Source organism: Pezoporus flaviventris, unplaced genomic scaffold, assembly GCF_033815535.1.
Source record: "Pezoporus flaviventris isolate CSIRO_AGI_PZ_B2104156 unplaced genomic scaffold, CSIRO_AGI_Pfla_v1 ptg000138l, whole genome shotgun sequence".
Lineage (NCBI taxonomy): Eukaryota > Metazoa > Chordata > Aves > Psittaciformes > Psittacidae > Pezoporus > Pezoporus flaviventris.
This window is the reverse complement of record NW_026892686.1, coordinates 1726540-1754020: the sequence shown is the minus strand read 5'-3', so window position 1 is coordinate 1754020 and position 27481 is coordinate 1726540. Positions and strand designations below refer to the sequence as shown.

Sequence of the window (27481 nt, the reverse complement as noted above, 5' to 3'; positions counted from 1 at the left end):
CTCCTTTTCTCCCCCAATGTCCTGGGGACGCTGCTTTGCCCCTTGCTGCATGTGGCTTTATTGAAGAGGTGACACCGATGCTGCCATCCCGGGGTGGCACATCAGGGTTTGTGAGCAGCACCCTTGTGGTGCTCAGCACCCGCTGCACGGTGCTTGCCGATGCCGCCCTCACCACCGATGTGCAAGCCCTGGAATGGGTTTACCAGCTTCATGGCCAAATAACCCTGTGGGGAGACACAAAAGGAGCTCGGGGGGGGGACTCAATGGATGGTGATGGGGGTAAGGGGGTGGCTGAGCCTCCTGTGCTCACCGGCGCGGCGTAGACGAAGGTGAGGAGCAGCGCAAAGAGCAGCAGCAGTGCCAGGCTCAGGCTGATGCAGCCGCGGTGCTGCCGCCACAGCCCATGGCGCAGGGTGCGCAGCGGCGCCTGCACCCACAGGAAGGACCAGTCGGGCCGCCTGCGGGGACACCCGGCTCAGACACCCCCTGCAATGCATGGCTTGGGGAGAGCTGCTCGTGGGGAAGGAGCTGGGGGTGCTGAGTGATGGAGCTGAGCACGAGCAGCTTGTGCCCAGGCAGCCCCCAGCATCCTGGCCCGGAGCAGCACCAGTGCGGCAGCAGGGCCAGGGCAGGGATTGCGCCCCTGCACTGGGCACTGGTGAGGCTGCACCTCAAATCCTGTGTTCAGCTCTGGGCCCCTCACTACAACAGAGACATTGAGGGGCTGGAGGGGGGGCAGAGAAGGGCAATGGGGCTGGAGCAGGGCCTGGAGCACAAGGGTGATGGGGAAGGGCTGAGGGACCTGGGGGGGGTCAGATGGAGAAGAGAAGGCTCAGGGGGAACCTGATGGCTCCCTCCAACTGCCTGAGAGGAGGATGGAGCCAGGAGGGGCTGGGCTCTGCTCCCAAGGAACAAGGGATGGGACAAGAGGAAACGGCCTCAAGCTGCCCCAGGGCAGGTTTAGATGGAGCTGAGGAACAATTCCTGCCCCAGAGGGTGCTCAGGCATTGGAACAGGCTGCCCAGGGCAGGGCTGCAGTCACCGTCCCTGCAGTGCTCACACTCCCTCAGTGCCATGGGTCAGTGGTGGCCGTGGCAGTGCTGGGTAAGGGTTGGAGCGGGTGACCCTGAAGCCGTTCGCTCCCCGCAGCACTCACACTGGCGGCGGCAGCGTTGGGTACATGTTGGGCTCCTGCCGGGCTCTCCCTGCCGGCCGCTCCTCCGCCTCCTTCGCCGTGAGCAGCTCCAGGCTCAGCTCCAGCTTCCCCTGCGGTGATGGAGGGGGGGGGTTTGTGTGGGGCGGGGGGAGCTGCGGCCGCAGGCTCCGAGCCCATGGCCCCGCACTCACCGAGAGCCGCCGCTCGCCGCCGCTGCTCGCCACGCAGGGCCACCAGCCCCGGGCCTGCCGCTGCCGGAACAGGGACACGCAAGGGGGGGTCCGCGGCCCCCCCAGGGCCAGGGCCAGCGCCTCCGGGGGGTGCCCGGCAGGGAGCAGGTCCGGGGGTGCAGCGCGGGCCGGGGCAGCCGCGTCAGGTCCAGCTCCAGCACTCCTGGGGGCACGGAGAGGGAGGGCGGCTGCTCAGTGGGGGTGCTGCCGTCACCCATGGGTGCTGCCCTTCACCTATGGGTGCTCCCCATCGTTAGTGGGTGCTTCCTATCAGTTGTGGGTGCTCCCGTCACCCATGGGTGCTGCCCTTCACCTATGGGTGCTCCTCATCGTTAGTGGGTGCTTCCTATCAGTTGTGGGTCTTCCTATCAGTTGTGGGTGCTCCCATCACCCATGGGTGCTGCCCTTCACCTATGGGTGCTCCCCATCGTTAGTGGGTGCTTCCTATCAGTTGTGGGTGCTCCCATCACCCATGGGTGCTGCCCTTCACCTATGGGTGCTCCCCATCGTTAGTGGGTGTTTCCTATCAGTTGTGGGTGCTGCCGTCACCCATGGGTGCTGCCCTTCACCTATGGGTGCTCCCCATCGTTAGTGGGTGCTTCCTATCAGTTGTGGGTGCTCCCATCACCCATGGGTGCTGCCATTAGTTGTGGATGCTCCTCATCACTAGTGAGTGCTTCCTATCAGTTGTGGGTGCTGCCATCACCCGGGGGTGCTGCCCTTCACCTATGGGTGCTCCTCATCATTAGTGGGTGCTTCCCATCAGTTGTGGGTGCTCCCGTCACTAGTGGGTGCTGCTATCCCCTGTAGGTGCTGCCCTTCACTTATGGATGCTCCCCATCAGTAGTGCTTCCCATCAGTTGTGGGTGCTCCCATCACTACTGCCATCCCCCGTGGGGTGCTGCCCCTCACTTATGGATGCTCCCCATCACTAGCGGGTGCTTCTTATCAGTTGTGGGTGCTCCCATCACTAGTGGGTGCTGCCACCCCCTGTGGGTGCTGCCCCTCACTTATGGATGCTCCCCATCAGTAGTGCTTCCCATCAGTTGTGGGTGCTGCCCCTCACTACTGCCATCCCCTGTGGGTGCTGCCCCTCACTTATGGATGCTCCCCATCACTAGCGGGTGCTTCCTATCAGTTGTGGGTGCTCCCATCACTAGTGGGTGCTGCCATCCCCTGTGGGTGCTGCCCCTCACTTATGGATGCTCCCCATCACTAGCGGGTGCTTCCTATCAGTTGTGGGTGCTCCCATCACTAGTGGGTGCTGCCATCCCCTGTGGGTGCTGCCCCTCACTTATGGATGCTCCCCATCACTAGCGGGTGCTTCTTATCAGTTGTGGGTGCTGCCATCCCCTGTGGGTGCTGCCCCTCACTTATATATGCTCCTCATCACTTGCGGGTGCTGCCCTTCACTCGTGGATGCTCCCCATCACTACTGGGTGCTCCCATCACCCATGGGTGCTCCTTATCACTTGTGGGTGCTCTCTGTCATGTTTGGATGCTCCTAGAACCTTGTGGATGCTCCCCACCACTGATAGGTGCTCCCCATTACCCGTGGGTGCTCCCCATCACTTGTGGATGCTCCCTACCACTTGTAGGTGCTCCCCACCACTTGTGGGTGCTCCCCATCACTTGTGGGTGCTCCCTACCACTTATAGGTGCTCCCCATCACTTGTGGGTGCTCCCCACCACTTGTAGGTGCTCCCCATCACTTGTGGGTGCTCCCCACCACTTGTAGGTGCTCCCTCCCCACCACTTGTAGGTGCTCCCCACCACTTGTAGGTGCTCCCCATTACTTGTGGATGCTCCCCACCACTTGTGCGTGCTCCCCATTACTTGTAGGTGCTCCCCACCACTTGTAGGTGCTTCCCACCACTTGTGGCTGCTCCCCAACCACTTGTAGGTGCTCCCTCCCCACCACTTGTGGATGCTCCCCACCACTTGTGGATGCTCCCCACCACTTGTAGGTGCTTCCCACCACTTGTGGCTGCTCCCCAACCACTTGTAGGTGCTCCCTCCCCACCACTTGTGGATGCTCCCCACCACTTGTAGGTGCTCCCCACCACTTGTAGGTGCTCCCCATCACTTGTGGATGCTCCCCATCACTTGTGGATGCTCCCCACCACTTGTGGATGCTCCCCACCACTTGTAGGTGCTCCCCATCACTTGTGGATGCTCCTCACCACTTGTAGGTGCTCTTCCTTACCCATAGATGCTCCCCACCACTCGTAGGTGCTCCCCATCACTTGTGGATGCTCCCCACCACTTGTAGGTGCTCCCCATCCCCCGTGGGCATCCCCAGGAAGCAGGGGGGCAGGAGCCGGCTCTCACCTAGAAAATCATCAGCCGAGAACTTGTCGTTGTCCCACACCTGCAGGATGAGCTTCGGGGGCACCTTCTGCACCGTCTCATCCAGGCTCCAGAAATGCTTCTGTGGCAGCAGGGGTGCACAGAGGAAGGGGTCACACGAGGTGTCCCCGTCCCGTCCCGTCCCCTCCCGGCTTCCCGTTCCGCTCCTCACCCTGGCGGGCAGCACGCAGCGCTGCTCGGCCGCCAGGTACTCGAAGGGGAACACGAAGCGCCAGTTGAAGGCTCCGGCCCCGTCCAGCGAGCGGTAATGCACGTCCGTGCTCTGCCGCTGCTCCTCCAGCCCCGCCAGCCACCTGCGGGCACAGGGCGCTCGGTTCACCCCGGCTCCCAGCCCCTCTCGGCCCGTCCCCGCCGCGGCCCTCGCCTCACCCCGTGATGTAGATATCGCTCATGTGCTGCCCCAGGAGGTTCGTGTCCCCCGGCTCCACGTCCCGCGTGTTCCAGACCACGCAGCGCAGCTCGTACCTGGAGGGGGGGGGACGGGACACGACGACAGGGACAAGGAGGTGTCACTGTCACCAACCCCCCCGTGGCGTGGGCCCGGACCGTCCATGGGGCATTGGAAGAGAGCGGGGTCCTCTCACCTCTGCGGCTTGTGGGGGGTGATGTCGACGGGGGGGCCCGGGGGGCCGAGGTTGATGGGGAACACATCGACCCACATCTGCACCTTGCCCTGCACACAGTGAGGGGGCTGGGAGCGGCAGCCCAGGGTGTCCGCAGCACCCCTGGGTGCCCTGGGGTCTTCTGTCACCCCCCCCCCCCCCCCCCCCCGCACCATCCCGTTGGCATCCCCCCCTGCACTGGGCTCCCTGTCACCCCGATGTCCCCAGGGTGCCACCCTGGCCATGTGCTCATCACCCCACTGTCCCCATCACCCCAGGGTCCCTGTCATGTCTCCATTAACCCCTCCCAGCATCCCTCCCTGCCACGGGGTCCCCATCACCCTAAGGTTCCCTATTGTACCCCTAGCATCCCCTTATACCCCAAGGTCTCCATTGTCTCCCTGGCATCCCTTATACTCCCCATCACCCCATGTTGTCCTCTTGACATCCTCTTATACCCAAGGCCCCATCACCATGAGGACCCCATCATCCCCCTGTCACCCCCTTGCACCCCAAGGCCCCATCACCCCGGTGTCCCTCCCTGACACCCCAATGGTCTCCATCACCCCCTCCCCACCTGCTCCAGCCCGGGCTGGGTGCTGCTGTACAGGGTGCGCGTCTCGAGGTGCTCGGGGACGAGGTGGCAGGCGCGGAGCACGTGCAGGGCCAGGCGCTCGCGGGGCACCCCAGGGTGCTGGTGCTGGGGGGGGCCGCTCTCTGCAGGGTGCAGCCGTCACCAAGGGCAGGGTCCAGCCCCCTGCCCCCCCCCCCCCCCCCCCGGCCCCAGCACCCACCGAAGTGGCTGAGGAGGAATCTGTGGTCCCCAAAGGTGACCGCGGTGCCCTCGGCGTTGAACTCGGGTGCCGGCAGCCCCTGGGTGCGGGCGAAGTGCTCCAGTGTCTGGCTGGGGGGGAGCTGGTCCCTCCAGCACCCGGGGCCGGCGCTGTGGGGACAATGGGGCAATGCAGAGTCACCCCTCAGCTTGTGCGGGTTCCCACCACAGCTTCACCCCCTTGTTCCCATCCTCATCATAGAACCATGGAATGGGTTGGGTTGGAAGCAGGGACATGGGCAGGGACACCTTCCACTGGAGCAGCTTGCTCCAACCTGGCCTTGAACGCTGCCAGCGATGGGGCAGCCACAGCTTCTCCATTCAACCCATTCCAGTGTCCCACCAATGACAAGGGAAGAGCTGCCCAAGATCCCATCCCAATCTCCCCTCATGCCCATTCCAGCCCCGGGTCCATCCTCCTGATGTGTCACCCACGTGCAGTAGAGTGCGGGCAGCCCACAGTGGGCGCGGAAGCGGGAGAGGAGCCGGTTCTCCAGGTCGATGGTGGTGGTGCCGATCTCCTGGTCCGGTGGCACCAGGTCATAGTCCAGCAGTGAGACCCGCAGGTCCTTCTCCAGTGGGATGGTGCCCATCAGCTCGAACAGCCTGGCAGTGGGGGTGACAACCAGTGCTGGGGCTGGCACCCACTGGCACGGGGACTGGGGACATGTGGGAATGGGGACTGCTGGCACAGGGACTTGGTTGCATGAGGACTTGGTGGCAGGGACACCTTCCAGCATGGGCAATGGGGCAATGAGGACCTGAAGGTGTGGGGAATGGAGACCTGGTGGCGCATGGACCCACCAGCATAGGGAATGGGGATCTGATGGCATGGGGACCCGCTGGTGTGGGGAATGGGACTTGATGGCACGGACCCACGAGCATGGGGAATGGAGACCTGATGGCAGAGTAATCAAGCACCTTCTGGGATGGGGAATGGGGACGTGGTGGCACGGCGACGCAGTGACATGGGGACCTGGGACAAACTGACACAGAGACATGGGGATGGGGGCCAACACCCCCCTTGGGCACCTCCTCTCATTGCCAGTGCCCCCAGCCCGATGCCACCCACCCCATCCGTACCTCCCAAACACGGGCTCCAGGGTGTTGGGCACGTACTGGTCCCGCTGCCCCAGCGTCTCGGCTCCCAGTGACACACGGACGTAGGGGTCACACTGCAGCAGGAGGGGATGCTCAGGGCGGCATGGGGGGAACGGGGGGGTCCATCCCAGCGCCTAGGGGTGCCCGTACCAGCCCGTTCCTGTCGCGGGGGGGGAGGTCGAAGGCCCGCACCACGTAGACCCTCACGAGGCAGCGCTGGGGCTGGCTGGGGGGCAGGTCCTGGAAGCGGCGCGGCGGCGGCGGCTCCGCGGGGTCCTCGGGCAGGGGGTACACGTGGAAGAGCCCCTGGGAGCCGCCGGCCGTAGCACCGCGGGGTGCCCCGGGCCCGGCACCGGGGCCCTTTGCAGGGCGGGGGGGCTCGCACCCACCTTGAACTCGGCCACCGGCTGCGGGTCCTCCCCCCCCGCCGCGGGTGCTCCCGGCGGGAACAGAGGGAAGGAGCGGCAGAAATCCTGCAGCCCCTCGAACTCCGGCACCGCCTCCAGCTCGCAGCTGTAGATCTGGGGGCCGGGACTGTCCTCGTCCCCATCCCCATCCCCATTCGCATCCCCATCCCCATCCTCATCCCCATTTTCATTCCCATCCTCATCCCCATTCCCAACCCCATCCCCATTTCCATTCCCATCCTCATCCCCATTCCCATTCTAATCCCCATCCCCATCCCCATTCGCATCCCCATTCCCATCCTCATCCCCATTCCCAACCCCAACCCCATCCCCATCCTCATCCCCATTCCCAACCCCATCCCCATTCCCATCCTCATCCCCATTCCCATTCTAATCCCCATTCCCACCAGCATCCCCATTCCCATCCCCATTCCTATTCCTGTCCCCATCCACATCCCCACTGTCATCCCCATTCCCATCCCCATCCCTATCCCCATCCTCATTCCCATTCTCATTTCCATCCTCATCCCCATTCCCACCGTCATCCCCATTCCCATCCTCATCCCCATTCCCATCCTCATCCCCATTCCCATCACCATCCCCATTCCCATTCCTGTCCCCATCCACATCCCCACCGTCATCCCCATTCGCATCCTCATTCCCATTCCCATCCCCATCCCCATTCCCATTCCCATCCTCATCCCCGTCCCCTTTCTCATCCCTGTCTCCATTCCCATCCTCATCCCCATCCCCATTCCCGTCCTCATCCCCATCCACATTCCCGTCCCCATCCACATCCCCACCATCATCCCCATTCCCGTCCTCATCCCCATCCCCATTCCCATCCTCATCCCCATCCCCATTCCCATCCTCATCCCCATCCCCATTCCCATCTTCATCCCCATCCTTATCCCCAGCCCCATTTTCATCCCTGTCCCCATTCCCATCCTCATTCTTATCCCCCATTCCCATCCTCGTCCCCATTCCTGTCCACATCCCCATTCCCATCCTCATCCTTGTCCCCATTCCCGTCCACATCCCCATCCTTAACCTCATACCCATTCCCATCCTCATCCCCATCCCCATCCTCATCCCCATCTCCATTCTCATCCCTGTCCCCATTCCCATCTTCATCCTTATGCCCCATTCCCATCCTCATCCTTGTCCCCATTCCTGTCCAAATCCCCATCCACATCCCCATCCTTAACCTCATCCCCATTCCCATCCTCATCCCCATCCTCCGTCTCATTCCTGCCCTCTTCCTGTTTCCAGCCCCATTTTGGTGCTTCATCCCACCCCACCCCACCCCATCCCATCCCATCCCCTTCTTCATCCTTGTCCCCGTCCCACATTCATCCCTGTCCTTGTTCTCATCTCATCTTCAACCCTGTCCCTGTCCCCAGCCTGTTCCCATCTCAATCTCTATCCCTGAACTTGTTCCCATCCCTGTCCTGTCCCAAGCATATCACTGCCCTCTTCATCCTGTTCCCATCTCAATCTCTATCCCTGACCTTGTCCCCATCCCGGTCCTGTCCCAAGCATATCACTGCCCTCTTCATCCTGTTCCCATCCCTCACTTCATCCTTACCAGATCTTCATCCCTCTCCCCATCTGTGTCCTTGTCCTCAACCACCCCTTTCCCATCCCATCCCACCCCATCTCCATCCCTATCCCTATCCCCATCCCCATCCCCACGCCACTCCAGCGCCCTGGCTCTGCCCCACCTTCAGGCTGTCCCTGCTTGTCCCCCGCCGGCTCTTTGCCTTGTCCCCCATGGCCGCATAGAACTTGCTCCACCAGTCATCCTCCTCCTCCCCTTCACCCTCCTCCTCTGCCTGCGGGAAGCGGGGTGAGGTGGGGACAGGGACAGGGTGTCCCCGGTGTCCCCGGTGTCCCCATCCCTGTGCCCACCTTGTCCTCAGCCTTCGTCTTGCTGATGATCCCGGGCAGCAGCTGCAGCAGCAAAGGGGGTTGCTCAGGGAAACTGAGGCACGGGGATGGGCCCCCGGTGTCCAGGGGTGCCATGGATCCAGGGACTCACCCAATTTATCCTGCCCCGAGGAGCGGCTGTGGGGAGCAGAGAGGTGAATAACCATCCCGGAGGTGGGAGCATGGAGCAGGGATGGGGCAGGATGGGGTGGGATGGATGTGATGACTGGGATGGGGCAGGGATAGGGTGGGAGAGGATGGATGTGTTGGATGGAGTAGGATGGGATGGAATGGGATGGATGGGCTGGAATAGAATGGATGGGTTGGATGGAGTAGAATGGGACGGGATGGATGGCGTGGAATGGGATGGATGGGATGGAATGGAATGGGTTGGGATGGATGGATGGCATGGAATGGGATTGAATGGGATGGGGGGTGATAGATGGGATGGGGGGGGATGGGATGTGATGTGGGATGGATGTGGTGGATGGGATGGATGGCATGAAATGGGATGGAATGGGATGGGGGGTGATAGATGGGACGCGGTAGGATGGGATGTGATGTGGTGGGATGGATGTGGTGGATGGGATGGGATGGGATGCGGTAGGATGGATGGGTTGGGATGGATGGGACATGATGTGGTGGGATGGATGTGGTGGATGGGATGGGATGCGGTAGGATGGATGGGTCGGGAGGGATGCGACATGATGTGGTGGATGGGATGGGATGCGGTAGGGCGGATGGGTCGGGATGGATGGGATGGGACGAAGTGGGATGGGATGGATGGGATGGGACGAAGTGGGATGGGATGGATGGATGGAATAGGACTGGAGAGGGAGGCAGTAGGGCTGTGCAGAGCCATACAGGAGCCATGGGATGAGGTGGGGACGGGTTGGTGCGGATGGGACAGGGCAGGGCAGGGATGGGAATGGGGTGGGCTGGGGCAGGGCAGGAGCCGTACCGGAGCCGTGCCGGGGGCAGGGGGGCCGCCCGCGGTGCTGCCCCAGCCCCCGCACACACGTCTGCCCCACCTCGGGCCGGTACCCGAAGTCCCGCACGTCCAGCACCCGCAGCCGCACGGGCGGCATCAGCTCCTCCTCCAGGGGCAGCGTCTGCGGGCAGGCTCAGCGTCAGCCCCGGTGCCCGCGGCAGCGCCGGGCGTGCGGGGCTCCCCCCGCCGCGCTCACCAGGACCAGCAGGAAGGCGTTGATGGGGAAGTTGGGGTTGGAGGCGGGGTCGGCGATGGGGGGGGTCCGCAGCACCCGGCCCCCGCACTGCACCTCCAGGCTGGGAGCCCGCACGCTCCCGCGCAGCCCCCGCAGTCCCCACGCCAGCACCTGGGGAAGGGGGGGACGACACCGGCGCTGTCACCCCCCCGGCACCGCGGGTACCGGCCCCATCCCTTGTGCCTGCCCCGGCCCCATCCTTCTCTTGTCTTCATCCCTCTGTACCAGGCCCTGGCTTCATCGCTGTCCTTGTCCCCATCCCCAGGACCTTCATCTCTGTCCCCATCCCTGTCCCGTTCCTGTCCACATCCCTGTTCCCACCCCATTCCCCATCCCAGACGTTGTCCATCCTGTCTTCATCCCTGTTCCAACCCATGTCCTGTCCCCAGCCAGCCCTCTCCCCATCCCTCTCCCTGTCCTTATCCCCATCTCCTTCCTCATCCCTTTCCCCATCCCTGTTCCCACCCCATTCCCCATCCCAGACCTTGTCCATCCTGCCTTCATCCCTGTCCTTGTTCCCTGCCCCACAACCTTCATCCTGTTCCTGTCCCCAGCCTGTTCTACTTCCAATCACCATCTTGAACCACATCCTCATTTTACCTGCATCCCTGTTCCCATCCCATTCCCCATCCCATCACTGTCCCTTTTCCTATCTTGTTCCCACCCTATTCCCCATCCCAGACCTTCTCCATCCTGTCTTCAACCCTGTACCAATCCGTGTCCTTATTCCCAGCCACCCTTGACCCCATCCCATCCCCTTCCTCATCCCTGTCCCTGTCTCTCACCTCCAATGCCACCGGCCTCAGGAGTGGCCGCACACCCATAGGGACACTGAAGACCCCCTGCCTCCAAGGGGGGGAGCTGACCTGCGCCAGGGCCCCATCCTGCCGGGGGTGGGGACACCACGATGACGATGGGACCCATCACCTGGGTGCCTTCCCCCCCCAAACCACCCCCTGCAGCCCCTCACCTCGGTGTCTTGCAGCAGCTCAAAAGCAGCCAACAGCTCCCCAGCGGGTCCTCCGGAGCCCCGCAGCGGGTGACGCTGGAGCCGGGGGGGCCTCCGGCGCCCCACATCCAGCCAAACATCTGGGGTGCACACGCTCCTCCCCAGGAAATCACCAGCACCCTGCAAGGCATCGCTTGGGCATGGGTTCTCCTTCCACCCATGGGTGCCCCCCAACCATGGGTACCATACCCCTCCATCCTGGTCGAACACCTCCACCACCACAGCGGGGGGATCATCCTGGACACCCCGGGGGTCCCCATAGAGCAGCACCCGGTGGAAAAGCAGCGTCTGGTCCCAAAGCGGGTCCAGGGTGCGGAGCAGCACCCGTGTGCTCTGACTGACGTACACGAAGGAGACGTGGGCGACGGGGTCTGGGTGACAGAGACACCATCAGCACCATGGGTGCCCCCCCCCGGGCTGGGCACCAGGGGATGGGGGGGGTCCCACCTGCAGTGGACTTGGTGCCGCGGGGCGACAGCTCCAGCGCCTGGAAGATGTAGCAGCGGAGCTGGAAGAAGTTGGGACCTGTGGGAGAGCAGGAGCTGGCAGAGGGGCCTGAGACCCCCCCGGGGGTGTCCCGGTCCCCCCCCGTGCCCCCGGGGCTCACGCTGGAAGGTGCAGAGGATGAGGGGCAGCGGCTGCTTCGGGGCGGGCTGGAGCAAGCCCCATGTCCTCCGCTTCTCTGCAGCCGGCTCCTCCTCCCCGGCCGTGTCCTCCGTGCCCTGCGGCGGGATGCAGGGTGTGGGGTGGGATGTGGGGTGCGGGTCCCTATGGACCTGCTGGCACCCAGACCCGCATCCCGCTGCCCCATGTCCTGTTGCCCCAGGATTGCTCCGTCTCCACGCCACTCCATCCCTGTGCCCCTGCATCCCTTATCCATCCCTCTGTCCCTGCATCCCACATCCATCCCTCCATCCCTCTGTCCCTGCATCCCTTATCCATCCCTCCATCCCTCTGTCCCTGCATCCCCCATCCATCCCTCCATCCCTCTGTCCCTGCATCCCTTATCCATCCCTCCATCCCTCTGTCCCTGCATCCCCCATCCATCCCTCCATCCCTCTGTCCCTGCATCCCACATCCATTCCTCCATCCCTCTGTCCCTGCATCCCACATCCATCCCTCCATCCCTCTGTCCCTGCATCCCACATCCATTCCTCCATCCCTCTGTCCCTGCATCCCACATCCATCCCTCCATCCCTCTGTCCCTGCATCCCACATCCATCCCTCCATCCCTCTGTCCCTGCATCCCACATCCATCCCTCCATCCCTCTGTCCCTGCATCCCACATCCATCCCTCCATCCTTTTGTCCCTCCCTCCATCCCCCCATCTCTCCATCTCTCTGTCCTTCCACCCCTTAATCTCTTTGTCCCTCCATCCCTCCCTCCTACATTCCTCCCTCCCTCCCCACCATCCCTCCATCCTTCTGTCTCTCTCCCTCATCCATCCTTCGATCCCTCTGCCCCTCCACCCCTTCTTCATCCCTGTCCCTGCATCATTCCATCCTTCCGTTTGTTTCTCCATCCTTCCATGCCTCCATCTATTTGTTCCTCCATCCTTCCATCCCTCTGTCCCTTCATCCCTCCCTCCATCCCTCCATGCCTCTGTCCCTGCCTCCCCCATCCCATCCTCCATCCCTTCATCCCTGGCCCCCCATCCCTCCACCCCCTGGCCCCCAGCTCTCCCCCCCGTGCCCTGTCCCGTACCGGGGACCCCTCGAGGAGGAAGAGGGGCGCCACGGGCGGGGGCTGCTCGGGCACCATGTGCCGGTGCCAGCAGCGCCGCCGGCAAACGTCGCCCGCCCGCGGCTGCAGGTGGAAGCGGCTGCTCCATAAGGATCCGTATTCCCAAGCCTCGGAGCCGGCTGCAGACTCGGTTCTGTGCTGTGGGGACACGGGCACGGGGAGCAGGAGGACAGCGTTGTATGGGGACAGGGTGGCATGGGGACAGCGTAGCAGGGGGACAACAGGCACAAGGGGTTGTACAGGGATGCTCACACCATTGCACTGGTGGGTAGGTGAAGGCATGGTCCTGCCACCCAGTCCTGCTACCGTGTCGCTGCCACCACATCCCTGTTATCCCCACTGTGCCACCTCCATCCCTGTCCCTCCTGTCCCTGTCATCCCCACCCTGCCACCCTCATCCCTGCCACCACATCCCTGTTATCCCCACTGTGCCACCTCCATCCCTGTCCCTCCTGTCCCTGTCATCCCCACCCTGCCACCCTCATCCCTGCCACCACATCCCTGTTATCCCCATTGTGCCACCTCCATCCCAGTTATCCCCATTGTGCCACCTCCATCCCAGTCCCCTCACCCCTGTCATCCCCACCCTGCCACCTTCATCCCTGCCACCACATCCCTGTTATCCCCATTGTGCCACCTCCATCCCAGTCCCCCTATCCCTGTCATCTCCACCTTGCCACCCTCATCCCTGCCACCACATCCCTGTTATCCCCATCGTGCTACCCTCATCCCTGTCCCCTCATCCCTGTCATCCCCACCCTGCCACCTTCATCCCTGCCACCACATCCCTGTTATCCCCATTGTGCCACCTCCATCCCAGTCCCCCTATCCCTGTCATCTCCACCTTGCCACCCTCATCCCTGCCACCACATCCCTGTTATCCCCATCGTGCTACCCTCATCCCTGTCCCCTCATCCCTGTCATCCCCACCCTGCCACCCTCATCCCTATCACATCCCTGTTACCCCCATTGCGCCACCTCCATCCCTGTGCCCCCTATCCCTGTCATCCCCACCCTGCCACCCTCATCCCTGCCACCACATCCCTGTTATCCCCATTGCGCCACCTCCACCCCAGTCCCCCTATCCCTGTCATCCCCACCCTGCCACCCTCATCCCTGCCACCACATCCCTGTTATCCCCATGGTGCCACCTCCATCCCAGTCCCCTCATCCCTGTCATCCCCACCCTGCCACCACATCCTTGTTATCCCCATTGTGCCACCTCCATCCCTGTGCCCCCTATCCCTGTCATCCCCACCCTGCCACCCTCATCCCTGCCACCACATCCCTGTTATCCCCATTGTGCTACCCTCATCCCTGTCCCCTCACCCCTTTCATCCCCACCCTGCCACCCTCATCCCTGCCACCACATCCCTGTTATGCCCATCCCTGCCACTCCAGTTCATGTCACCCCCATCCCGCCTCCCCATCCCTCTCCCCCCTGTCCCTGCCACCCCCATCCCCACCACCGCATCCCTGTCCCTGTCCCCATAGCCCGGACCAGCTGCAGAAAGGTGGCCATATCCTGCTCCGGTTCCTGTGCGCCGGGGTCCCTGCGGCGGGTGCGCAGCCAGCGCCGGCGCCGGTGTGTGTGGTAGGTCTTCTCTGTGGGGTGCCATGCTGCCGGGGGGCTGCTGGGGGCCACGCTCGCTCCGTACTCCCAACCTGTGGCACCCGGTGTCACCATCACCACCATCACCACCACCCCCCCACCCCACGGTGCCCTATGGGGTCACCACCACTCACCAGCCTCATCCACGGCCCCCATCACATCCACCCTCCAGCCGTCGGTGACGTGCCATCCTTGGGGACACAGCACCTCCTCCTTGGGGGGCACCTCCTCACCGCTCTGCGAAGCCAAGCGGGACCTGAGCCCTCACGCACTCGTGTCACCCCCCTGCTGGCCCCACGCTGGCCCCCACTCACAGCATCGGTGCTGGCCACGGTGGCGGGTCCCCAGTCCCCACCAGGCCCCCGGCTCTCGTTCTCGTAGACCTCCTCCAGCACCTCGCCCATGTTGGTCTCCGTGTCCAGCAGCAGCCTGGGGCGGGGGGGGGGGGCCACAAGGGGACAACGGTGGTGGCATCACCCTCGCTCAAGGCCCCCCCGGGTGTCACCACCCGCCCATGGCCTCACCGGCGCTGGGGCTCCACGCTCCAGGGTCCATCCCAGCGCCAGCCCCTGGGGGGCCGGATGCGGTGCCGAGGGAGCTCGGCTCTGCCCGCGCCGTCGGAGAAGCACGGGGAGCCCGGGAGCCCGCGGGGCCCCCACTTGCCCAACAGCTTGGTCTGGTTCTCGTACTGGGGAGGGGGGAGAAGGGGTGAGGGGCTCTGGGGGTACCCTGGGGCGGGGGGGGGGGTGTCCCACCGGCACTCACGGTCTCGGCGTAGATGCGCAGGGAGCCCTCGATGAGCCGGGGCAGGTCCCCGCTGTCGGCCACCGGCCCCAGCCACAGCCGCAGCCGGAGCTGGGCACGGATGTCCCCGGAGCCCTGCGCACCATGGGGCGGGTGAGGGCAGGGGGGCATGGGGGGGACATGGCGGGGGGGGGGGGGGGGGCTGTGGAGAAGGTCTAAAGGGACATAGAGGGGTCAAAAAGGGGATGTGGAGGGGATAGGGAGGGATACAGAGGGGACATGGGGGGATATTGAGCGGACACAGGGGACATGGGGAAGATGTAGAGGGGACACGGATGGGACATGGAGCAGACATGGAGGGGATGTGGAAGGGGACATAGAGAGGAGACATGGAGTGGAACAGAAGGAACATGAAGGGGCTATATTGGGGCACAAAGGGGACATGGAGTAGATATGGAGGGGACATGGAGAAGATATAGAGGGGACACAGAAGGGACATGGAGCAGACATGGAGGGGATGTGGAAGGGGACATAGAGAGGAGACATGGAGTGGAACAGAAGGAACATGAAGGGGCTATATTGGGGCACAAAGGGGACATAGAGAGGAGACATGGAGTGGAACAGAAGGAACATGAAGGGGCTATATTGGGGCACAAAGGGGACATAGAGAGGAGACATGGAGTGGAACAGAAGGAACATGAAGGGGCTATATTGGGGCACAAAGGGGACATGGAGTAGATATGGAGGGGACATGGAGAAGATATAGAGGGGACACAGAAGGGACATGGAGCAGACATGGAGGGGATGTGGAAGGGGACATAGAGAGGAGACATGGAGTGGAACAGAAGGAACATGAAGGGGCTATGTTGGGGCACAAAGGGGACATCGTGAGGAGACATGGAGTGGAACAGAAGGAACATGAAGGGGCTATATTGGGGCACAAAGGGGACATAGAGAGGAGACATGGAGTGGAACAGAAGGAACATGAAGGGGCTATATTGGGGCACAAAGGGGACATCGTGAGGAGACATGGAGTGGAACAGAAGGAACATGAAGGGGCTATATTGGGGCACAAAGGGGACATCGTGAGGAGACATGGAGTGGAACAGAAGGAACATGAAGGGGCTATGTTGGGGCACAAAGGGGACATAGAGAGGAGACATGGAGTGGAACAGAAGGAACATGAAGGGGCTATGTTGGGGCACAAAGGGGACATGGAGTAGATATGGAGGGGACATGGAGAAGATATAGAGGGGATGCAGAAGGGACATGGAGCAGAAAGGAAGAGGATGTGGCAGGGACATGGAGAGTGTCTAGAAAGGGGACATGGAGGAGAACAGAAGGGACATGGAGGTGACATAGAGAGGGAACCAGGAGGGGAGCAGAGGAGACATGGAAGGGATATAGAAGAGCACAGAGGGGACATGGAGCAGACATGGAAGGAACACGGGGGGGATATGGAGAGGGCATGGACAGGACACAAAGGGGAGGTGGAGGGGACGCACAGGACACAGAGGGGCCATGGGGTTCCTACCATCAGGAAGAGCGTCCGGAGCCTCCCGCAGAACCTGCCGCAGGCGCCGGGGCCGCTCCGGGAGAACATGATGTCAGGTGCGGGGATGCGGGCACAGGCCACGCGCCGCTCGCCCCGCAGCATCCACAGCAGCACGTCGGGGACTGCGGCCTGCGGCTGCGGGGACCGAGACACAGTGGCGGGCTGAGACCAACCACAGCTCATCACAGCGATGAGCCCCATCTGCCCCCATATCCTCACCTCCACAGCCATTGCAGCAGGATGAGACCAACCACAGCTCATCACAGCGATGAGCCCCATCTCCCCCCCATATCCTCACCTCCACAACCATTGCAGCAGGATGAGACCAACCACAGCTCATCACAGCGATGAGCCCCATCTGCCCCCATATCCTCACCTCCACAGCCATTGCAGCAGGATGAGACCGGCCACAGCTCATCACAGCGATGAGCCCCATCTCCCCCCATATCCTCACCTCCACAGCCATTGCAGCAGGATGAGACCGGCCACAGCTCATCACAGCGATGAGCCCCATCTCCCCCCCTTATCCTCACCTCCACAGCCATTGCAGCAGGATGAGACCGGCCACGGTTCATCACAGCAATGAGCCCCATCTCCTCCCCTATCTTCCCTTCCACAGCCATTGCAGCAGGATGAGACCAACCACAGCTCATCACAGCGATGAGCCCCATCTCCCCCCCATATCCTCACCTCCACAACCATTGCAGCAGGATGAGACCGGCCACGGTTCATCACAGTGATGAGCCCCATCTGCCCCCTTATCCTCACTTCCACAGCCATTGCAGCAGGATGAGACCAACCACAGCTCATCACAGCGATGAGCCCCATCTGCCCCCATATCCTCACCTCCACAGCCATTGCAGCAGGATGAGACCAACCACAGCTCATCACAGCGATGAGCCCCATCTGCCCCCATATCCTCACCTCCACAGCCATTGCAGCAGGATGAGACCGGCCACAGCTCATCACAGCGATGAGCCCCATCTCCCCCCATATCCTCACCTCCACAGCCATTGCAGCAGGATGAGACCAACCACAGCTCATCACAGCGATGAGCCCCATCTGCCCCCTTATCCTCACCTCCACAACCAGCGCTCCCATGCTCCGCAGCCAGGCCTCGGCCATGGGCAGCAGCGTGGCCCATCCGGCCCGCGGGGGCATCGCCGCCGCCGCCGCCATGCGCCGCAGCAAGTGGAGCCGCGCGGCACGGAGATGGGTGTCCAGCGGTGTCGGGGTGGGCTGAGCCTCCAGCAGCGGCAGCACCCGCCTGCGAACACATCCCCAGCCCAAAGCACCCCGGTTCGGTCCAAAAATGCCCCGTTTCACCCCAAAACCGCTTCATTTCCACCTCTCCAAAATACAGCTCCTGCCCCCCAAAATACCCCAGTTCCCCTTCAAAATAGAGTTGTCACTCACAAATCCCCCACTTTACTCCCAGAATGCCCAGTTTTCCACTCCAGTTGCGCTCTTTCCCCCATAAACTCTTTGTTTCCCCCTCAAAATACATTTCTGACCCCCAAAATACCCCGTTTTGCCCCCAAAATGCCCATTTTTCCACTCCAGTTGCGCTCTTTCCCCCATAAACTCTTTGTTTCCCCCTCAAAATACATTTCCAACCCCCAAAATACCACGGTTTGCCCCCAAAATGCCCTGTTTTCCACTCCAGTTGCCCTCTTCCCCCCCAAATGCTTCTTTCCTACCCCCAAAACTCCTGTTTCCCCCTCAAAATAGAGTTTCTGCCCCTAAAATACCCCTTTTCTCCCCCAAAATACAGTTCACTGCCTCATTTCCCCCTCAGAACACAGCTCCTTCCCCAAATGCCCACCTTTCCCCTCCAGTTGCCCTGTTTTCCTTTAAAAATGCTCAATTCCACCCCCAAAATGCCCCATTTCCTCCTCAAAATGCAATTCACACCCCACAAAGAGTCCTGTTGTCCCCCCAAATGCCCCATTTCCCTCCCAAATCCCCTATTTCCTCTCAAGTGTCCCATTTCCTTCCCAAATGCCCCATTTCCTCCCCAAATCCCGCTTTCATCCCAGTTTCGCTGTTTCCACCCCAAATGCCCCCTTTTCCCCCACCCCATACCCAATTTTCCCTTCCATTGTCCCATTCCCCCCCACATGTCCCATTTTTACCCTCAAGATCCCATTGTCCTCAAAAATGCCTCATTTTTCCTTCCAAGACCTCATTTTCCCCTCAAATACCCCATTTTCCTTCCCCAAATCCCCTATTTCCCCTCCATTGCCCCGTTGTCCTCCAGAATTCCTCATTTCCCCCCCAAATTCCCATTTCCCCCAAAAAAACCCAATTTTCCCCTCTGTTGTCCCATTTTTACCCCTGATGTCCCATCATCCCCTAAATTCCTCATTTTCCCCCCATACACCCCATTCCTCCCCCCAAATACCCCATCTCCCCATCCCAAACAGGGGGATCCCCCCATACACCCCATTCCTCCCCCCAAATACCCCATCTCCCCATCCCAAACAGGGGAACCCCCCATACACCCCATTCCTCCCCCCAAATACCCCATCTCCCCATCCCAAACAGGGGGATCCCCCCATACACCCCATTCCTCCCCCCAATACCCCATTTCCCCATCCCAAAGAGGGGGATCCCCCCCATACACCCCATTCCCCCCCCAAATACCCCATCTCCCCATCCCAAACAGGGGAACCCCCCATACACCCCATTCCTCCCCCCAAATACCCCCTCTCCCCATCCCAAACAGGGGGATCCTCCCATACACCCCATTCCTCCCCCCAAATACCCCCTCTCCCCATCCCAAACAGGGGGATCCTCCCATACACCCCATTCCTCCCCCCAAATACCCCATTTCCCCATCCCAAACAGGGGGATCCCCCCATACACCCCATTCCTCCCCCCAATACCCCATTTCCCCATCCCAAAGAGGGGGATCCCCCCCATACACCCCATTCCCCCCCCAAATACCCCATCTCCCCATCCCAAACAGGAGAACCCCCCATACACCCCATTCCTCCCCCCAAATACCCCCTCTCCCCATCCCAAACAGGGGGATCCTCCCATACACCCCATTCCCCCCCCAAATACCCCATTTCCCCATCCCAAACAGGGGATCCCCCCATACACCCCATTCCTCCCCCCAAATACCCCCTCTCCCCACCCCAAACAGGGGTGTCCCCCCCTCTTTGTGACCCCCATGTCCCCCTATTAACCTGCAGTCCTGCGCCAGCTCCCTCAGCAGCCTCCTGCCGATGTCCCCCTCGGGGTCCCCAGGGGCTCTCCGGAGCTCCACCACGTTCTTCTCCTGTCGGGATTCCCCCCATAACCATTCCCAATGTGTATGCGTGGAGATGGGGGTCACCCCCCCCCCCCCCATCACCCATGGGTGCTCACCAGCCGCTGGCACACGGAACGCAGGAGGTTTAGGGCATCCCAACGGTGAGCAGCATCCTCCCAAGCCGAGGTGACGGCCGCCACCGGCTTGTCCCCGTACCACGGCAGGTAATGGTAGCGGTTGCCTGCATCCAGAGGGCGTTGAGCATCCCATGGGATGCACTTCCCATCGCACCCAGCATCCTGCTCACCATCAAAGACGGGACACCCGTGCGGGGTGACGGAGGCGGCCGGCTTGCAGGTGACATCGCCCGTGTCCCCGTGGTTGCCCAGGCTGAGCTCGAAGCGCAGGAGCTCAGGACCCGCTGGTACCATGGTGGCCGAGTAGAAGACCCCGCAGAGCCCGAACCGGTGGCGGGGTAAGTGAGACTGGGGCAGAAAAAAGGGGAAAAATAGCCCCAAATGGTCAAATTCCCTTCAAAATAAAGCAGAAAGACCCCGGGGATGGCATCACCCACCTGCACCCGGATGATGTCCTCTGAGTTAATAGTGCCGCGCTGGTGCCCATCTGGGGTCTCCATATGGGTGCTGAGCTCCAGCAGCACCCGGCCCCGATAAGCCACGTTGGTGTCCTGTAAAATAAGGGTGGGGGTGGCTGGGTGTTGCGTGTGTCGTGTCCCCCCCCCCCCAAAATGGGTGCTGTCCCCACCCTGCCAATGCTCACAGTGCTGGATGTCCTGGCAGCATCCGCCCGGGGACCATAGAAGGGGAGGAAGCAGGGTCCGAAGCAGGGTAAGAAGCCGGGGGTCCCCTCTAGGGGTGAAAAAGGGGGGTTTAAAAGGGGGGGGGTTGGGTGCTGGGGACCCCCCCCAAGGGTGCACCCTGCTCACCTTCAAGCTCAGCACCGGCAGAGGAGATGTGGGAGAGGTGAAGGGTTGCGGTGCCCAGGACCTTGCTGCTGCGGGGCCTATGGGTGGGCAATGAAAGGGATGGGGGGTTCCCCCATCAATAGGGGGTTCCCCCCAAAAAGGGGGTCCCCCAAACCTGGGGAGGTGCTCAAAAGCCAAGGAGATGCCCCAGAAAATGGGGTTCCCCTAAAATTGGGGGGGTCCCCCTAAAATGGGGGAATACTCCAAAGCCAGGGGGGTGCCCCAAAAGCAGAGGTTCCCCCACTTACCCACTGAGGATGGCCAACTGGATCTCATCACAGATGGGGGGCAGCTTTGGAAAGACACAAAAGCAGGGTGGGTGGGGGGCGGGGGGTGTTGAAATGGGGGTGCCCCCCACTTTTTGGGGTACCTTTTGGGGGGGAGGAACCTCACCCGCAGTGGGAAGAAGAAGACCTCGTTCCACACCGGGCTGGGGCCTGGGGGCATCACTCGGGTGCAGAGCTGCGTTGGTCAGAGCTATGAGCCCCTCACCGCGGCATCGGGCCTCCCCCCCCCCCAACCCCATGGCTCCGCACCCACCGTCCTGCCCGCAAAGCCGGCCCGCACCGCAGCCGCCACGAAGCTCCTCTTGCCTCCGACCGACGGGAGGCACTGCAGGGCCGGCTCCGCTGCGCCGGGATGGGGAGAGGTTGGCAATGGGGGGGTGCTCGAGATCCAACTCCCCCAAAACCAACCCAAAACTAACCCCAAATGAGCCCAAAACCAACCAGAACACCCCCAAAACCAACCCAAAACCAACCCGAACCCCCAAACCAATCCAACTCCCCCCAAACCAACCCAAAACTAACACAAAATGAGCCCAAAACCAACCAGAACACCCCCAAAACCAACCCAAAACCAACCCGAACCCCCCAAACCAATCCAACCTCCCCCAACCAACCCAAAACCAACCCGAACCCCCAAACCAATCCAACCCCCCCAAACCAACCCAAAACCAACCCGACCCCCCCAAACCAATCCAACCCCCCCGAAACCAACCCGACCGGCCCAAACCAATCCAACCCCCCCAAACCAACCCAAAACCAACCCGACCGGCCCAAACCAATCCAACCCCCCCAAAACCAACCTGACCCCCCCAAACCAATCCAACCCCCCCAAAACCAACCCGACCCCCCCAAACCAATCCAACCCCCCCCAAACCAGCCCAAAACCAACCCGACCCCCCCAAACCAATCCAAACCCCCCAAACCAACCCAAAACCAACCCGACCCCCCCAAACCAATCCAACCCCCCCCAAACCAACCCAAAACCAACCCGACCTCCCCCAAACCAATCCAACCCCCCCAAAACCAACCCAAAACCAACCCGACCCCCCCAAACCAATCCAACCTCCCCCAACCAACCCAAAACCAACCCGACCCCCCCAAACCAATCCAACCTCCCCAAACCAACCCAAAACCAACCTGAAACCAACCCCAAACCAACCAACCCCCCCAAACCAACCCAATCCCCCCAAAAAACCAACCCCAAACCCACCCAAAACTCACCCAAAACCCACCAAAACCAACCAAAACCCTCCCAAAACCCACTCAAAACCCTCCCAAAACTCACCCAAAATCAATCCAAACCCCCCCAAAACCCACTCAAAACCCTCCCAAAACTCACCCAAAATCAATCCAAACCCTCCCAAAACCCACTCAAAACCCTCCCAAAACTCACCCAAAATCAATCCAAACCCTCCCAAAACCCACTCAAAACCCTCCCAAAACTCACCCAAAATCAATCCAAACCCCCCCAAAACCCACTCAAAACCCTCCCAAATCTCACCCAAAATCAATCCAAACCCTCCCAAAACCCACTCAAAACCCTCCCAAAACTCACCCAAAATCAATCCAAACCCTCCCAAAACCCACTCAAAACCCTCCCAAATCTCACCCAAAATCAATCCAAACCCTCCCAAAACCCACTCAAAACCCTCCCAAAACTCACCCAAAATCAATCCAAACCCCCCCAAAACCCACTCAAAACCCTCCCAAAACTCACCCAAAATCAATCCACTCCCCCAACCCCCCCAAAACACACTCAAAACCCTCCCAAACCCAACCCAAAATCAATCCAACCCCCCCCAAACCCCCCAAAACCCCCCCAAAACTCATGCAAAACCCACCCAAACCCACCCAAACCCATCTCCAAACCCTTCCCAAAACCCACCCAAAACCCACCCAAAACTCATGCAAAACCCACCCAAACCCATCTCCAAACCCTTCCCAAACCCCCCCCAAAACTCATGCAAAACCCAACCAAACCCACCCAAACCCATCTCCAAACCCTTCCCAAAACCCACCCAAAACCCCCCCAAAACTCATGCAAAACCCACCCAAACCCATCTCCAAACCCTTCCCAAAACCCGCCCCAAACCCATCCAAAACCAACGCCAAAACCCTTGCAAAATCCACTCAAACCCCTCCTAAACCCTCCCCAAACCCACCCCAAATTCCCCTAAACCAACCCAAACCCCCAGAGCCCCCCCCCAGACCCACCCAGGGGCAGGTCCTCAGCGCGGTAGATGCGGAGCTGCAGCGTGGCAGCGCACGGCGGTGGCTGCAGCAGATTGGCCTCCACGTCCTTGTCTCCCTCCGGCTCCTCCTGCTCCTTATGGAGGGGACATGGGACAATGGGGATCCCCCCCCCCTCCCACCCCACCCCGTATCCATGGGGTGTCTGGGGGGGATGAGGGGCTCACCAGCACCGGCTCTCCGGCACGGAGCACGGCCATGCTCACACGGAGGTACCCGCGGGAGCCGGTGTCGGGGCGCTGGGGATCCTGCAGGCTCAGCCACTTCCAGCTCAAGCTGTGTCCTGGGGTGATGGGAGACCCCATGGTCACCCTGCTGCCACCTCGGTGTCACCCTGCCGTCACCCCAACCCTCCCACCTACCCGGTGCGTGGTAGACGGTGCCGACGTCCAGCTGTGGGGATGGCAAAGGGGTGAGAGCTGAACCGGGACCGGGGGGGGGATGCCCCATTCCCAAGTCGTGTCCTCACCTGGAAGATGCCGATGATGGCTTTGGAGCGGATGGCTTTGGAGTCCAGCACCTGTGACAGGAGGGGGGACACGGCATCAGGGCCACCCCGGTGTCCCCATCCCCTTTGGTGCCGCCAATCCCACCCCGGACCTGGATGCGGATGGGCTCCATCAGCAGCTGCTCCGGTGCCTGGTGGAAACTTTGGCAAAACACCTGGAAAACAGGCAAAAAAGGGGGTGAGGGTGGAGCGAGGGAACAGCAGCACGTCCCTATGTCCCCTCCCCAGTGTCACCTCGTTGTAGTAGGGGTTGTTCCCCACACGGATCCTGGTCCTGAAGCGGTGCTGGCCGATGGAGACCGTCACCACCGGCTTGATGTTGTTGCCCTGGAGCTGGTGGCCCTCGATGATCCTCACCCGTACCTATGGGACAGGCGCTGACGCGGTGGTCGCCGGGTGCGATGTCACCTCTGGGTACCACTGCACCCATGGGTGCCGTACCTGGAACTCCTCTTTACTCCCTGCAGGGGGCTTTCTGGGAGGGTGCATGGGTGGCACCGGTGACACTGTTGGTGGTGGCACCCATCGTTGCACGGGGACCGTGGCACTTCCAGCCTTGCCGTGGGGGACGTAGGAGCAGTGAAGGGTGATGGTGCTCTGCAAAAGGACGGGTGGCACCCCAGGCCGTGCTTGTGGCACCCTGGGGTGCTGCTGGGGGAGGGGGGGTGCATTGGTGGGTGCTCACCCCCGTGGGCTGCCCATTGGGGTCCAGCAGCGGGACTTGGCTTAGGGACAGCGGCAGCTTGGGGTTGGCCACCAACTGGTCCAGTGACACCGTGGCGGCACCCAGGTCCCTGCAGGGACAGAGGGGACAAGGTGAGGGTGCTCACACGACGGATGGTCCCCCCAGGGTGCCCACCCATGGGTGCTACTCACCCCCGGGATGCCGGCAGGCCCCAGTGCCGCAGGCGCAGGCTCAGGCTGGCCGTGGGGCGCAGGGGACGCGCACCCAGTGGCCATGCCAGTGTCTATGGTGGGGGGGGGGACAAATGTGACAAGGGCTCAGTGGGGTGCCATTAGCATCCCCGTGCCACCATGCCCCCCCCCGGGGGTCACCTCACCTCATTCCATGTGGGGCTGTGCTCCTCTGGCACCACCCGGGTGCTCCTGGGGACGCCTGGGAGGGGAACACGGCGGTGGCACGTCAAGGGGGGGGACATGGGTGCTGTCCCCAGGGATGGCCGGCACCATGATGCCACCCCGATGCACCCCGACGGCTGATGCCACCACGGGGTGTTCCCCCCTTGGCCCCAGCGGTACCTCTGAAGCGGGCAGACACGTGTAGCCCAGGCCCGGAGCCGGTGGCCCCGGGGATGTGGGCATTGGCCACCAGCAGCCGCAGCATGGCCACATCCCCAGTGCCACGATGCCACCCAGGCTCTGTCACCGGGGTGTTGTCACCATGGTGCTGGGATGCGTTCCAGAATGGCACCGGTGGCACCAAGCTGCTATGACCCGTGTCACCACGGGTTGCTGGGTACCTCCAGCCCTGTGTTGCTGCGCAGCCAGGTCTGTGAGTGCCCATGTCCCTGCTGTGTCCACATGGGTGTCTGTGTGTCCTGATCTCCCGGTGTCCCCATGCCCATGTGTACCTGTGTTACTGGTTACCATGCCCAGGGGTCCCCATAGAATCATGGAATCACAGAGCAGTCAGGGTTGGAATGGACCTTAAGATCATCCAGTCCCAACCCCCTGCCCTGGGCAGGGACACCTCACACTAAACCATGGCACCCAAGGCTCTGTCCAACCTGGCCTTGAACACTGCCAGGGATGGAGCATTCACAACCTCCCTGGGCAACCCATTCCAGTGCCTCACCACCCTAACAGGAAAGGATTTCCTCCTTAGATCCAATCTAAACTTCCCCTGTTTCAGTTTGAACCCGTTACCCCTTGTCCTGTCACTACAGTCCCTGATGAAGAGTCCCTCCCCAGCATCCTTGTAGCCCCTTTCAGACACTGGAAGCTGCTATGAGGTCTCCACGCAGCCTTCTCTTCTCCAGGCTGAACAGCCCCAACTTCCTCAGCCTGGCTCCATACAGGAGGTGCTCCAGCCCCTGATCATCCCCGTGGCCTCCTCTGGACTTGCTCCAACAGTTCCATGTCCTTTTTATGTTGAGGACCCCAGAACTGCACACAATGCTCCAGGTGAGGTCTCACCAGAGCAGAGCAGAGGGGCAGGATCACCTCCTTCGCCCTGCTGGTCACGCTCCTTTGGATGCAGCCCAGGACACGGTTGCTTTCTGGGCTGCAAGCGCACACTGAAGCCGGCTCATGTTCATTTTCTCATCCACCAACACCCCCAAGTCCTTCTCCTTGGGCTGCTCTGAATCTCTTCTCTGCCCAACCTGTAGCTGTGCCTGGGATTGCTCCCACCCAGGTGCAGGACCTTGCCCTTGGCATGGTTAAACTCCATGAGGTTGGCATCAGCCCACCTCCCAAGCGTGTCGAGGTCCCTCTGGATGGCATTCCTTCCCTCCAGGGTATCAACCGAACCACACAGCTCGGTGTCATCGGTGAGCTCACTGAGGGCGCGCTCAATCCCACTGTCCATGGCAGCGATGAAGATGTTGAACAAGAGCGGTCCCAAACCCGATCCCTGAGGGACCCCACTCGTTCCTGGTCTCCAGCCAGACACTGAGCCATTGACCATGACTCTTTGCGTGCGGCCATCCAGCCCGTTCTTTATCCACCGAGTGCTCCATCCATCAAATTGATGTCTCTCCCGTTCAGAGATGTCTCTGTCCCCCTGTGTCCCCAGCTCTGTGTGTCCATGTGTCCCCATGGCACCACAGCCCCCATTTCTGTACCTGTTGTGTCTCCATGTCACTGCAGCCATGTCCTTGTATCACCACATCCCCATGTCCCTGTGTCCCCATGTCCGTATGTCCCCATGTTACCACAACCCCATGTCCCAGTGTCCCTGTAGCACTAAGTCCCCCTGTGTGTGCCCATGTCACCAGACCCCATGTCCCCATGTCCCAGTGGCTCTGTGTCGCTGTATCCCCCATCCCCATATCACTGCATCCCCATGTCCATGTGTCCCAATGTCCTTATGTCCCCATGTCCCTGTATCCCCATGTCTGTGTGCCTCCATGTCCCTGTATCCCCATGTCCCTGTATCCATATATCCCCATTTCACTGTATCCCCATGTCTGTGTGCCCCCATGTCCCTGTATCCCCATGTCTGTGTGCCCCCATGTCTGTGTGCCCCCATGTCCCTGTGTCCCTGTACCTCCATGTCCCTGTATCCATATATCCCCATTTCACTGTATCCCCATGTCCCTGTATCCCCATGTCCCTGTATCCATATATCCCCATTTCACTGTATCCCCATGTCTGTGTGCCCCCATGTCCCTGTATCCCCATGCCCCTGTATCCCCATGTCCCTGTATCCATATATCCCTATTTCACTGTGTCCCCATGTCTGTCTGTCCCCATGTCCCTGTATCCCCATGTCCCTGTGCCCCCATGTCCCTGTGTCCCTGTATCTCCATGTCCCTGTATCCATATATCCCCATTTCACTGTATCCCCATGTCTGCGTGTCCCCATGTCCCTGTATCCCCATGTCCCTGTGCCCATCCCTAACCGCACGCTCCGCTCCGCCCCGTCCCGCTCCGCTCCGTTCCGCTCTCCGCGCTTTACCCCCTCCCCTCCCCGCTCCGCTCCGCCTTATTC

The 27481-nt window shown here is 61.5% G+C and overlaps 2 protein-coding genes across 2 annotated transcripts; both read right to left on the bottom strand.

The window, feature by feature from the left end:
- Positions 1-101: 101 nt before the first annotated feature.
- On the bottom strand, positions 102-23602 carry LOC133282741 (myoferlin-like). The gene is given in 42 exon segments (XM_061478959.1): positions 102-224; positions 311-458; positions 1157-1266; positions 1348-1482; positions 1485-1549; positions 3718-3817; positions 3908-4049; positions 4126-4221; positions 4341-4429; positions 4936-5075; positions 5153-5301; positions 5626-5796; positions 6274-6365; positions 6442-6597; positions 6681-6812; positions 8423-8765; positions 9600-9739; positions 9815-9964; positions 10639-10737; positions 10824-10982; positions 11052-11233; positions 11310-11387; positions 11470-11584; positions 12567-12743; positions 14107-14270; positions 14352-14454; positions 14532-14646; positions 14742-14905; positions 14983-15096; positions 16496-16651; positions 17597-17783; positions 19711-19802; positions 19892-20016; positions 20083-20260; positions 20350-20463; positions 20556-20644; positions 20722-20798; positions 21009-21052; positions 21154-21222; positions 21301-21389; positions 23262-23373; positions 23465-23602. Coding segments are annotated over 42 exon segments (5421 nt in total).
- A 53-nt stretch (positions 23603-23655) lies between these two features.
- LOC133282740 (fer-1-like protein 5) lies at positions 23656-25176 on the bottom strand. Its single transcript, XM_061478958.1, has 8 exons — positions 25066-25176; positions 24867-24922; positions 24682-24773; positions 24491-24599; positions 24247-24402; positions 24040-24168; positions 23898-23960; positions 23656-23817 (listed from the first exon to the last, which is right to left on the bottom strand). Exons 1-8 carry the CDS (start codon positions 25148-25150, stop codon positions 23656-23658), a joined length of 852 nt encoding a protein of 283 aa, XP_061334942.1. The 5' UTR covers positions 25151-25176.
- Between the last annotated feature and the right edge of the window lie 2305 nt (positions 25177-27481).